The sequence below is a fragment of the Vitis vinifera genome, chromosome 19, assembly GCF_030704535.1.
Source record: "Vitis vinifera cultivar Pinot Noir 40024 chromosome 19, ASM3070453v1".
NCBI lineage: Eukaryota > Viridiplantae > Streptophyta > Magnoliopsida > Vitales > Vitaceae > Vitis > Vitis vinifera.
In genome coordinates this window covers 11,125,760-11,140,414 of record NC_081823.1, presented here as the reverse complement: position 1 = coordinate 11,140,414, position 14,655 = coordinate 11,125,760, and the positions used below count along the sequence as shown (strand labels likewise).

The following is a 14,655-nucleotide window of genomic DNA, read 5'->3' as shown; positions in this document are numbered from 1 at the left end:
AAATGTTAGAGAAAACACCTTTGACAAGCTGCATCTTTGATGCCCTTTATATTTATTTCAAAGGTGTAACGGATACATGTCATTACCTCTTAGGGGGCAATGGGAGTCATATATGATGCTAATGCCTCCTGATACCAATCCCATTAGCAAAAGAAACAAAAACCTCCTAACATTTACAGTGCGGTACGATGTAATGGACTTTGACAAATGTTTTTTGACTTATATTTTCACTTCTTGAAACAAAATAGTGACAAATAATTTTAAAAAATTATTTATAAAAGTTTTTTCAAACTCATTTTACTTATTTCTCCCTATTATAAAAAAAATTAAATAATTTATATATATATATATATATATATAAATTTCAAAATAATTTTAATTATATTTTATTTTCTTTTATATTTTCTAACGTGAAATCAAATATGAGAAAATCATTTTTCTTAATATTTTTGGGAACCAAACATAACCTTAGAAATTTATGCATTTATGTTATTAATTCCCAATATGATTTCTAAATCATCCTTTTTAATTCAATATTTCGAATTTATTGAGACTCCATTAACCTCTTTTGTGTCTCAAAATCTTACACAATTAATAGTAAGATGTCGTCCTTGTGTCAAATCATATCGGATTCTTAAGACATATTTTATCATTTTTGTAATATAATGATGATTTAGGAAAAGACCACATCAATTGTTTTTTTTAAAAAAAATATAATCACCTTATCTTTTACTATAAAAAAGTTGGATAAATAAAATATAAACAAAATGATTAATTTTACTTCGCTTAGGAAATTTATACTTGTGTTTCTACTTTAAGTAACTGGAAATAAAATGGCAAGTGTTTAATTTGTTTTCAAATTTTAAAATATGCAATAAAAGTAAAAATGACATATTAATTTTTTGAAGATAAGCTTAAAATTGGAAGAAGAAAAAAAATATCTTTGACTTAAAATTTATTTATTTTTATTTATCCACTACTTTACATAGTTTTTTCATTAAAAAGATGTGAAATATTGAAAACTACATTTCATTTAAAATTAAATAAGAATATTAAAATATTTTAATTGATTTTTATTTTCTTTCTTATTTCTCATAACACAATTTACGTATTAATATTTTTTTACCATATTCGATAAGAAAATTTAAATTAAATTTGAGAATAACAATTTACCTATTAGTTTCAAATGAACCCATCTTGAATATTTCAATTAAATAAATCTGTCTTAATAACTTTAATGAATTAGTTTTTATTGATAATATAATTTAAATTAAATTCAAGATTTATAGATATAAATTTCTATAAAAAAAAAAATAGTAATTATGACAAAAAGGGTAAAAAGGTAAAATAAATATATAGACTTAAGAATAAGTTCATTATTTTTACTTATTATTTAAAGTTGTTTTTTATTTTAAATCATATTATTAAGTTATTTTACCAAATATACTTAATTTATTTAATGACTTAAATTAAGTTATTAAGTCACCTTAAATTATTAAGTTGGTTTATCAAATACCGACTTAGAAAAGGCTTGTTGTGTGTTTGAAATCATGTTTAATTTTTAATTTTTATACTTAATGAGTGGAAGAAACAAAGTAGTTTAATTTTTAATCATATTTAAATGTGCTTATATTAGAGATAATGATAATTTTAATATTTTAAAATGAATAAAAATCTCTTTACAAGTAGGACTTGAGAAAAAAAATATTAATATGCCAATAATTATTATACACTTAAAAAATTAGTGTTTTTTTAAGGTAATTTTTAATTCTCGAAAAAGATTAAGAAAAGAAAAAAAATGTTAAAAGGAAAATAATTTTTTCTGTTTTATTGTCCAATGAAAAATACCAAAGAAAATCAAATGTAATTAAAACTAGTAAATAACTTATGCATGTTTGAGTTTCAAGTAGTAAATAAAAATAATTTATTACCTTTTAATCTATTTTTTTTCTTGACTTTTTCTTTCCTTTGCCCTTTGAATTTTTCAAAAGCCAAACGTACCTAAATCTCTAAAAAAGAAAATGTTAGAGAAAACACCTCTGACAGGCTGCATCTTTGATCCCCTTTTTATTTATTTCAAAGGTGAAATGGATACATGTCTTTACCTCTTGGGGGACAATGGGAGTCATATATGAAGCTAATATGTCATGATATCAGTCCCATTAGCGAAAGAAACAAAAACCTCCTAACATTTACAGTCCAGCACGATGTAATAAACTTTGACAAATGTTTTTTTACCTATATTTTTACTTCTTGAAGCAAAATAGTGACAAATGTGGACATTATTTAATAAGGAACATGATCTACTTGGATTTATTTTCACCATGCATAGCGCAAGTAATAATTGATATATAATTGATGATATCAATTCCCTCTTTTCTCATTGCCCTCCAAATATTTGGAGTCATTGTACACTCTAGCTGCGTCGTTTCCTGTCTCTTTTTTACTTGAACCCTCAAACTGTGGGTCATTCCAGTTTTCGCAAAGACTGTATATTCCAAATCTACGATCCAGCAAACAAGGACCAACTGGTCCTACCATCCACCAGCACTTGCTATCACATCGGCTCGTATCCCTCTTCTCAACATATATATTAAACCAATGGGATTCTCCTCCCCACCAGAACTTGCAGAAGTATAAGGTAGTCCCCCAAAAGTTTGGTCGAAAACGGAATTCAAAGAATTGATTAGGGGCCAGGACATGAGTGCCAAGGTCATCATCTTTGGATTGACAGTGGAGGTTAAGATCTGCGCCGGTGCCTAAGTCATTGGTGATCCTTAGATCCACTTTATTTTCTATAACCCAAGGACCTCCATCACACAAACGAACAAGAAGCACAAGCAGCACAAATGAAAACAAATATCTACTGAATGGAAACATGTTTGTAATATCTTCGTTTTTTGGGAGTGAATTGGTGTTTAGTTTCTTTCATTTATATATACAAGGCTTTGTGCTTATTGTATACCTGGACAACCAATATCTTACATGGCTATCTGAAAAAAACATTTAATTAAAAGGAAATAGTATCAAATCAGATTCTTAAGTCAATTATTTTACCATACTAAACTAAAGTTGTTTAATTTAGAGGTTTAATAAGTTGGATACATCTGGAGCAATAAAAAGCTTGACCATAAATTTTTCTTTATGAACTTGCCAATATAATGAAACCTCTAAATTACATTTAATATGCTAAGTGGATCATTTATCATGTATGGTAATAGTTAAATAGAAATTATTTGAAATATTTAGGCCCGTTTGGCCATATTTTTAGAAACTATTTTTAAATTAAAGAACAAAAAACAGTTTTTTAGTGTTTTATAAAAATAAGGGTGTTTCATAAGTTTCTTTAAAATAAATAAATAAATAAATAAAATAAACTTGTTTGGATGAATTGTTTTAATTTTTTTTTTTAGTTTTGGTTTTGTAGAAACATTTTACAAATTCAATTCATATAATATAAATTAAATTTAATTGAAGTCTTATTATAAAGATATTAACATCTTCGTAATTTTTTTATTTAAAATTGAATAACAATAATTTTAACCATATTTTATTTAAAATGAATAATGAATAAAGTTTAACTTTTTTACCATGTAAATGAGTTAAGTTTTTCATTTCATGTATATAATATTTTAGAATGTTTTGATTTGATTTGAAATTAATTAGATTAGCTTTTTTGGTCTGAAATTATTCATAAAAATTTAAAAATTCATTAAAGAATTTAAATTATTATTTAGGTCTTAATATGTATTTGTGTATATAGGAGAACTAGTAAAGTCATAACTTATAATAGATTAGTTTAACTTATAATGTATTTGTGAGTTTCAAATTATTTTTAAAAATTGTTAAACTCATTAATAAATTCAATGCAAAGTGTCACTTGATTTTAAATTCATTTTTATTTAAGAAAATTTATAAAAATATAATTATGTGTTAAAAAATAATAATAGAGTCATTACGAATCAATTTTTATCCATAATTTTTTTGTATTAATGAATTTATTATTTAAGTTTCAAATTATTTCTAAAAATTACTAAACTTAGTAATAATCCGACACATTAAGTCTTATTTAATTTAGAGCTTATTTCCCTAATTAAAAAAATAGAACTAAATGCTTCTATGTAGAAGAAAAATAATAAATTACTAGATTCATTTAATAAATTTAAAACATTAAGTATTGCTTAATTTGAAGGTTATTTTCCTAGTGAAAAAAAATTTAAAAATAAGGATTCTATATAAAAGGAAAACAATAAAGTTATTCTAAACCAATTTTTGTCCATAAATTTTTAATATTAATTGGTTCATTATTTGATTTTTAAATTATTTATAAAAATTATTAGACTCATTAATGAATCCAACACATTAAGTCTCCTTTAACCTGGAGTTCATTTTCCTAGTTAAAAAAGCAAAAAATAAATATTCTATGTAAAAGAGAAACAATAAAGTCATTTTAGACTTATTTTTGTATATGTATGTGCATTTGTGTGTGTGTGTGCATGTGTGTGTGTGAAGAAGAAGCCAACTTAGATATTTAAAATAAATTTTGGTTTATGAGTTATTAATGTTATTGAGTTCCATGAGGTTTTAGTATTAATTAAATCAGTTTTTGAGTTTCAAATTATTTTTAAAAATTAATAAATTTTATTTGTCAAATATAATTTGATTTGAATTTTATTTTTTAATGAAAATGTTTAGAAAAGTTAAATTTTTTTTTAAAAAAAAGTACATGTAATTTAAAGAAATATCATATTTTAAGATTTACCATGTGTGTGTGTAAACAAGAAACCAACTTAGATATTTAAAATAAATTTTGGTTTATGAATTACTAATATTATTGAGTTCCATGATGTTTTAGTATTAATAAAATTAGTTTTTGTGTTTCAAATTATTTTTAAAAATTAATAAATTTTATTTATCAAATAGAATTTGATTTGTTTAATGAAAATGTTTAGAAAAGTTAAAAGAAATGAAAAAAAGTACATGTAATTTAAAGAAATATCATATTTTAAGATTTACAGTATTGATATTAGTTTGTGGAAAGAAAAACAGAATGATCTTATGTTCAAAATTTTTTTTTTTTTGATTTTGTTTTTTAAAAAAATTCTATACTTTCCTTTTATTTTTAAAAACTGGTGAAAATGACTTCTACTTATTCTCTAAAAATTGTTCTCTATTTCATTCTATTTTTAAAAAGTCAAAAATAGAAAACTATTTTTAACTCACACAATCAAACAGACTCTTAATCATTTAATTAGTAAATTGTTTCTTGCTTTTATTATCAAGAAAATGAATTAGATATGTACTGTAACAATTATTATGAATGTGATATGAATTCATTATTTAGAATATGAATTTGAAGTGTATATTGACTTTCTCCATACTATAATAAGTAATTAACATATGTTGCTCTAGAGTAATTAATAAATTAACAAATTATTTAAAACATTTAATAATAGGAATTATAATATTCAACATAAATGGGAAATTTCAAATAATAAAGGAATAACTAAAAACTAAATTGACTATTATCATTATAGTATTGGAATAGAGAAATTGTGTGAATTCATTATGATTGTTACAAAATGAATGAAATATTCTAGCATATATTTTACATTTCCATCCATATGTGATAAGTTAAATACAATATAATTTAATTTAACATGATATCTTTTCAAACATACAAACTATGCAACATATCATCAATGTTGAAGAAGGTAAGGGATATTTATTCTTAGATCCTAAACAGAGTGAAAGTAGGAGAATTAGTGTATATTGAAATCTACTAGATAATACTTGTCATAACATATAAAGACAAGTTTAGGAAATCTTTTGAGAAGTAAGTCATAGTGTATAAATTTCCAAATAGTTTGAAATTTATGAAGATACATATGTTTGTAGATAAGTAAATTCTCATTTTGTATTATTTTACAAATAGGGAATCATAAGTGACTTTTCTCTATAATTAATATAAAAAAAGGTATTTTTGGAAAAAAAAAATCTACAAATGGTAATGCTATATTTGGATCCAAGAAGATATTGCGGAAAAAAAAGAAGGAAATTTGTTATAAATTATGAGATTTTGTACCACTATGGTAATTTGTGAATGATCATTCATATATATCTTTTATGGCTCCCTATAAAAGGGAGAGACCCCTAATGAAAATCAATTTAGTTTTTTCTATACATTCCATCATCTCTTTCTTATTTTCTTTTTCTTTTTTCACTTTGTTATAACTCGTTATCAGTAAGAATCGTCTCTACAAAAGAAATAAAAAGACTTTTCTTTCTCTTCTTTCTCATAAAAAGGTATGTCATAAATTTATATCATGATTTTCTATTTTATTTATGTGTGATAAAATTAGCTTTGATTTTATAATTGGTTTATTTTACTTGAATACATAAATATTACTTAGAGAATATGTTTTTCTTTTTAGTCAAAAATCATGAAAAAAAAAATTATAACCAAACAATCCTTATAACTAGAAGTTATGGGGTAAATTACAAAATTACAAAATTACAAATACATAGCCAGAAGCTATGTATATGATTCCTAATTATTTGTTTTTAATTATATGGTATAACTAGAAGTTATACAAAACAACATTATATAGCTAGAAGCTATAAAATGAATAGTTTATAGCCTGAAGCTATACACACATTTATATATATATATATAAAAAAGTTTGTAGCTTGAAGTTATGCACAAAATAGCACATTTCCTTGTTTTGACAAATAATCGTAACCCGAAGCTATGAAATATATTATCTTTTAATTTCTTTTAATTATATTGTATAACCATAAGTTATACAAAACAAAATTTTATAGCCAGAAGCTATACAATGAATGTTTCATAACTTGAAGTTAGGTACAAATTTATACATTTATGTTATGATAAAATAGAATGTAAAGTAGAAACTATACAAAAAATGTTTTCATAGTCAGAAGCTATATAAGCCATACTTTTTTATACTTAAGGTAAAAACTTGAAAATATTGATATTTTAATTTTGTATAGTCAGAAGCTATATAGAGAATTTTTAACTATGGTACAACCAAAAGTTCTACAAACTAAATGAAATTTTATAGCTAGAAGCTATACAGAGAATATTTTATAGTTTGATGTTGTGCAAATTTTTCATTTTATCGTAATAAAATAATTCATGGCTAGAAATTATGACAAATTTATTCTTTAGTTAATATTGCTTTGTTAGTTTCTTGAATTCATAGTAATTATTTTACTTTATGATAATATGAAAAATATTTTTTATCATGATCAACCTATGTAGAGAAGAAAAGTATATATTTCTACATATTCTTATAATTAGAAGTTATATGCTAATTTGTATTTGGTGGCCTGAAGCTACATGAAAAATAATTTGTATATCGTTATAGCCTAAAGCTATATAAATAATTAATTTGCATATTCTTATAGCCCAAAGCTATATGAAAAACTTGTATATATTCTTATAACCCAAAGCTCGAAGCTAGCTATATGGAATTTTTTTTGTATATATTTTTATATCTTGAAAAAAATATATATATGTAAAATAATTTCATAGCCTAAAGTTCTATAAAATAAAATAGGTATTTCCTATAAATGAAAACTATAAAGATTATTATTTTATATGTTATTATACCTATAAACTATATATATATAAAGGGTTAATAATATATGATTTCTCATAGCTAAGATTTATGTGGAACAATTAATTTGATAATCTTTCATGGCTAGAAGCCATATAGAAAATTTATGACCTAAAGTCATAAATGTGAAATAAAATATATATTATATATAAATAGAGATTATTCTAAGTATTATGATATAAACATTGTTGTTTTACTTATAGCCCAGAGGTACAAGAATTTTAGATATTTTATAGCCTTTATGAAATATGATTTTTTCTCTTTTTTAAAAATTCAATTATTGAAATCCTTAATTTTCTATGATTTGGATTTGAATGTATCATTGGTATTCTTTTTGTTAGATATGAAGGTCTAAATATCTAGATCTATAATTTTTATTCTTCATTTTTAAAATAGTCATCAAGTTTCATGAAAAAGCATACTTAAATGTTTCACATTTATAAATTTATTTAAATATTTTTAGTTTTCTATTTAGCTTGTTATTATATGTAATTTCTATTCATTGAAATATGATAGCTCTTTAGTTCTTTAGAATAATATAAAAGAAAGATATACCCACTAAAAGACTATGATCCTTCTCTAAGTTCACTATAACTAGATGTAATTAAGAATAGTGAGTTTTTCATTAATAACCACCAATTTTTTCTAATTGGATTGGAATTGTTTCCCAAAATGAATGTAACCAATTAGGTATACGATTATAAACTATAATATGGTCTAAATCTAGTATGCAATAACTTCTTAATCCATGAAGATCATTGTTTTCCCAAGAAGAAATTCAAACCCTACCACCAAAAGTGGTGAAATTTAAAAAAAAAAAAAAATTAATTTTCCAGAATAAACCTACCATAGTTGGAAAAAAAGCTGACTGTTGATGCATGCTAGTTGTACAATAAAACATTTCATTGACTCTTACTAAAATTAGAAGAAAAAGATTAGTAAATAAAAGGTTAACATATCTAATCTAGATTATTATAACTTTCTTTAGAAATCCTAATGATAAAATTTACTAATTGATTGGTGAAGAAAAATGTTTATTGTTAAATTCTCATGTAAGATCTTTACTTTCTTATATTGTGTCTTTTTATTTAATATAGTACATAGCATATTTGTTAATACATGTTTATGTTTTATTTACACATAATATTGATTGCTTAATAAGTATATTCTAAGATGTTTGTCTCATTAATTGTATAATATGTAATAATTGATATCATACCGCATATATCAATTTATGGAAACTTGATTGAAATCTCCAAAAGAGCTCATACTATGTCATTAGTTGATTGATGTCATTATTACACAAATCAATTTATGAAAACTTGATTGAAAGCTCCAGACGAGCTCATATTACATCACTAGTGGTATATGAATGATACTTGATGTTCTATCAAATCTATAAGAATCTGAAATGACCAACTTGGCCCCCTAGGGTAAACAATGATCCAATAACTCCTTGAAATGTCAAATGGATATTTATTAAAAAAACCAAAAGTTTCTTTAACTAGTGACTAGTATATTTGAATATTTAAAGCATATTATTACATGTGAAGCAAATTTCTAATTTAATGAGACAATTTTCCCACCGTTAGGGGGAGAAGAGCTTGTTCGAAAAGATCAATGTGAATTATTTGGAATGCATTGACTTCAACTCAACTTAATCCTCACACTAATCAATGTGAACTGGAAGTTCAAAATATTATTTATTTGCATGGACTTGAAAATCAACTATTAGATACTTTCATTGATATAAAGAAAGTAACAAAATGATTTTTATCGATTGAAAATATTCCAGTATGGATTGATGTTCCTGAAGGACAATTAAATAATGAGTGTAAGGTACGCATGAAGTGTGGTAGACCTTGAAGAGACAAACACATTCTCTAGAAGAGGAAAACACAAGGAAAGAGGAAAATATAAGGAAAGATATATAAAAAGGTAGCACTTTGGAAGAAGTTGCATCTTAAAATGATTGATTAGTCTCAAGTGGCCCCTGAAGAGACATAGTTTAAAAAAGTAGCCCTAGGAGAGGCATATATTATACAAATAGCTCCTGAAAAGGTATAAGCACCTAATAATGATTAGATCTTAATTAGTTATTTACATTCAAGAGAAAAATTGAATTGAAATACCTCTATTATAAATAATGTATTCTCTTTCCAAATGGTCATTGACATCATAAGAAATGATAATGACCTTGAACCATAGAGTATGGAGGATGCCAACATAGAATAAATTGGCCAAAATGGAAAGAATATATCCTAAAAAAATTAAACTTGTTAAAAAAAAAATGAGAAGTATTTGGACCAGTAGTCCATACGCCTGATGTTGTCAAGCTTGTTAGATATAAATAGGTATTTATAAGAAAATACCATAAAAAATGAAATCATGAACTCATGGCTCAAGGTTTCTCGTAGAGACTTGGTATTGACTACGAGGAAACATATTCTCCTATAATGGACGTAATCACATTTAGATATCAAATTTGTTTAGCAATCTTAGAAGGACTAACTTTATGTCTCATGGATGCCATTATTGCATATTTATATGGATCTTTAGATAATAACATACAAATGAAAATTCCTAAAGGATTTCAAATGTTTGAAGTAACTAATTCCAAACATTGTAACATATACTCAATTAAGCTACAAAGATCCTTGTATCAATTAAGCAATCCAAAAACATGTGGTACAATTACCTCAATGAATATTTGAAACGGGAAGTATATCTTTATTATCTTATTTTTCTATGCGTATTTATTATGTTAAATATTTGTAATCATTATGGTATATGTGGAATATTTGAATTTTGTTTGAACTCCTGAAAAGCTTACAAGAATAGTTGACTATTTTGAAAACTAAATTTGAAATGAAGATCTTGGAAAACAAAATTTTGCCTCGACCTGCAAATCGAGTACTTTTCAAATAAAATGTTAGTTTATTAGTCAACATATACAAAGAAAATCTTGAAACACTTTTATATGGATAAATCACATTCATTAAGTTCCCCTATGGTTGTTCGTTCATTTGAAGTGAACAAGTACTTGTTTCATCTTAAAGAAGATAATGAAAAATTGTTTGGTCCAGAAGTACCATATCTCAGTGTAATCGGTGCACTAATGTATCTTGCAATTTGTACTAGACTAGACATAGCATTCTATACCGACTTGCTAGCAAGATATAATTATGCCCCAACTAAAAGGCATTGGAATGTGATTAAACATATATTGTGATACCTTTGTGGAACAAGTGACATGGGCTTATATTATTCAAAAGAATCAAAATCACAATTGATTGGATATGTAGATGCAAGATATCTTTCGAATCCTTATAAAGCTTAATCTCAAACGAGATATGTCTTTACTTATGGTAGTACGACAATATCTTGGAGATCAGTAAAAAAACAATGGTAACCACCTCTTCAAATCATTTGAAAATTCTTATAATTCATGAAGCAAGTCGCAAATGCGAATGACTAAGGTCAATGATTCAACATATTCAAGAAACGTGTGGACTACCTTCCATCAGAGGCAATGTAACCAAGTTACATGAAGATAATCCTACTTGTATTGCACAAATTAAAGAGTATTCATAAAAGATGATAGAACTAAGAATATTTTCCCTAAATTCTTCTACACCAAGAGCTCCATTAGAAAGGTGAAATTGATGTTTAGCAGATTTGGTCATGCAATAATCTAGTAGATCAATTCACAAAGGTGTTACCTTTGACCACATTGAAAATGTTAAGGTATGACATTGAAAACGAAGATTGAGAGATCTACTAATTAAAGTATTGAATAAATCATAATCATATTTACATGAGGGAGAGAAAACTAATATGGATATACTGCACTCTTTTTTTCCTTCGTCCAAGTTTTGTCCCACTAGGTTTTACTGGCAAAGTTTTTAATGAAGCAGTTATCATATTCTTATGATCAACCAAGGGGGAGTGTTATAAATTATGAGATTTTGTACAATACAGTAATTTGTGGATGATCATCCATATATATCTTTTGTGACTCCTTATAAAAGGGAGGTACCCCTAATAAAAATCAATTCAGTTTTTCCTATGCAATCCATCATCTCTTTTGTATTTTCTTCTTCTTCTTTCCATTTGTTATAACAAAAATGATTTTCTGAGGTTTGATTTTATTATAACAATACAAAAGAAAATCAAATATTACTAAAATTACTTCAAAACTTATGCATTTTCACATTATTTAATATTTATATATAAAAATATTAAAATAAGTTAAATGAGTAACACAAAAATATTTTATTGACTTTAAATCATTTTCTTCCTTTTATTCTTTCTTTTTATGTTTTATTTCCTCACATTTTCCCTTAAACTTTCCAAGAACCAAACATTACGAATTCTTCAAACTTATGTATCTATTTGTGACACCCGAACTTGGAGGCCAAGGGCACTAGGATCATTTCACTTATCAAAACCGAAAGTCCAATACATGAATGGCCTTAACTAATAAATACAATATGAAGCTAGTCGTAAACTACCTCAAATTGATTCAAAACTATTTAAAATATTTGAACAATAAATTCAATGAATATCCCAAACACTTTAATAGAAAGTTCTCTAGAAAACTTTGAATTTTAGAGTTAGAAAAGAAGAAAATTTTGTATTTGTTTCATTCTAAAATTCAAGGTAAGTTCTTCATGTGTTATTTATTTTTGAGATTCTTTTCTATTTCTTTAAATATGAGATTAATATTTGTTTAAATATGAAATTAGTAGGAAAAAGAAAGAAAAACTTTAATATAGATATTATACTAGTGACTCTTATGCATAGGTTTTTTTGCTTAAAGAGAGTAGTGTTTTTAGATTTAATATTTGAGTTTTATTTTAATGATTATGTAAAAAAATTATTTTATTGTAATATATATATATATATATATATATATATATATATAGAAACAAGATTACTGTTGGATATTAAATTAAATTAAATAGGTGATTTTAATCAGCTTAAATGGTCATCGAGTTTCTAAACATTGAATTAGTCATACAAATTGACTGAAAATGGAAAAAAAAAAAAAAAAAAAAAAAGTCCAGTGTTACCTAGTGGTTGGATTGATGGAAATAAGGCATTTTTTATGGTTGCAATGCGATGACTATTATGCATATCTACAGATGGAAAAAAAAAAAAAAGATGAAGAAAAAAGGAAATGAGGAAAGTGGTTGTGTGATCAAGAAGAGAAGAAAAAAAAAAAAAAAAAGGGAACAAGGAAAAGTTGTATGTGAAGAAAATGATAAAGTAATAATGAGATTTGTGTTATGGAGCAGTAAGGAAAAGAAAATAGAAAATAGAACAAAATAATATTAATATTATTAATTCAATAAATATAATTAATGTAATTGTGGAAAATGAAATGATAATAATATTGTTAATAAAATATTTAATTTAAAAAAATTTCTTAGGAGAAAGTTTGTAGATTATTATTTTATTTATAGTGACAAAACTTTTGTTATAGATAATTAATCAATAATAAAAGTTATTATTTTTATTTATGTTTATGTTAGGTGTGGATTAAGTTTTTTCAGAAATTTGAGTAACTTCTTTGAAGTAAGGTTTAATATTCTAGAATGGATAATTTTTTTAATTCATTAGTGGTTTTCATCTATTTTTAAAGCACCAAAATGTTTGAATTCTCTAAGGTAGATCAAGTAGTATTTTTTGAAATATGGTCAGATATGTTTCTTGGTTTGTAAAATAACTTGGGAATATCATACGTTTTGTTGATTATTGTGTGAGTGAATTTTTTTCTTTAATTATTATGATTTATTAATAATATTTTTTTAAAACTCTAGTTATTAATGCTCCTGGTCAACGGGAGATAAGTTGTTGTCTTTTACTACCTTTGATGGGATAGTGATATAGTGCAACCTTAACCAATAAGGGTGTTATTGACCTTTGGTGTACTATTGATTGGAAATCGTTTCGTTCACCTATAAAAGAACAAATTCCCATTTATTGCACGTCCCACTATATTAGGCAGAGTGTTATTATCGATGGGTCAAAGTAAAATGTTTTTTTACGAAATTCTTCTAAATATGAACTAATTATGCAAAGTATATTTTACGGAGAAAGTCAATTTAATTATTGACTTAAAAGAGTTTACCTTCTAGTTCAATTTTCATAAAGATGTGATATATATTATGATTTAATTCTATAATATACTTGATTCTTCTTATTGAACTATTTTTCCTTATTGAATTATTAAGTGACCCTTTTTTATTATTCCCCTTTTTTGGTACAAGTAATATTAGTGATGAGGGATCAAGATCAGAAAAGTATTTATATTAGAAACAACTTTAAAAATGTTTTTTTTTTCCTTTTAGGATTGTTGACTTAAGACTAAATTCAGTTATAATTTCTAAAATTTTTATTTTGTTAGATGTAAAAGGATAAGTGACAAAGAAGAAGTAGAAAACAAATAAAGTTATAAGAGAACTCTGGGGTGTCTTTTTTATTGATCTAGGTTTCCTATTTATAAGAGTTGGAAAAACTAGAATTACATGCAATATTTAATTATTTAAGAGGAATAGAAAAAGTCTATGGGTAACTATGAGGTCATTCGCAATTATCCGTATACATTTATAACACTCCTCCTTGAATGACCATCACTACTGAAGAAGAATAAGGTAGATGTTTATTGTTAGAATTGCCTTGTTAAAAACCTTACCAATAAAACCCAATAGGATAAAACTTAGACAATGGAAAAAAAGAGAACAGTATGCTAACATTCCATGATGATGCTTCCCTTCATGATAGCATGATTATGTTGCTTTAATGGTTCAATGTTATGATATTTGAGTTGATGCATTCCAATTTGATATACAAACTTCTTAGATGATGCAATAGGTAGGGCTTTTTGTGAATGTCTACTAGATTATTGCTTGATCTTATTTGTTGAACATCAATCTCAACACTCTTCTAAAGCTTGTGTGTATAGAATAACTTTGGTAAAATATGCTTGGTTTGATCGCCTCTAATA

The 14,655-nt window shown here is 24.9% G+C and overlaps 1 protein-coding gene across 1 annotated transcript; it reads right to left on the bottom strand.

Moving 5' to 3' along the window:
- Positions 1-2,265: 2,265 nt before the first annotated feature.
- Positions 2,266-2,882, bottom strand: LOC104877645 (S-protein homolog 20-like). Its single transcript, XM_010646407.3, has one exon. It carries the CDS (start codon positions 2,878-2,880, stop codon positions 2,365-2,367), a length of 516 nt encoding a protein of 171 aa, XP_010644709.1. The 5' UTR covers positions 2,881-2,882; the 3' UTR covers positions 2,266-2,364.
- Between the last annotated feature and the right edge of the window lie 11,773 nt (positions 2,883-14,655).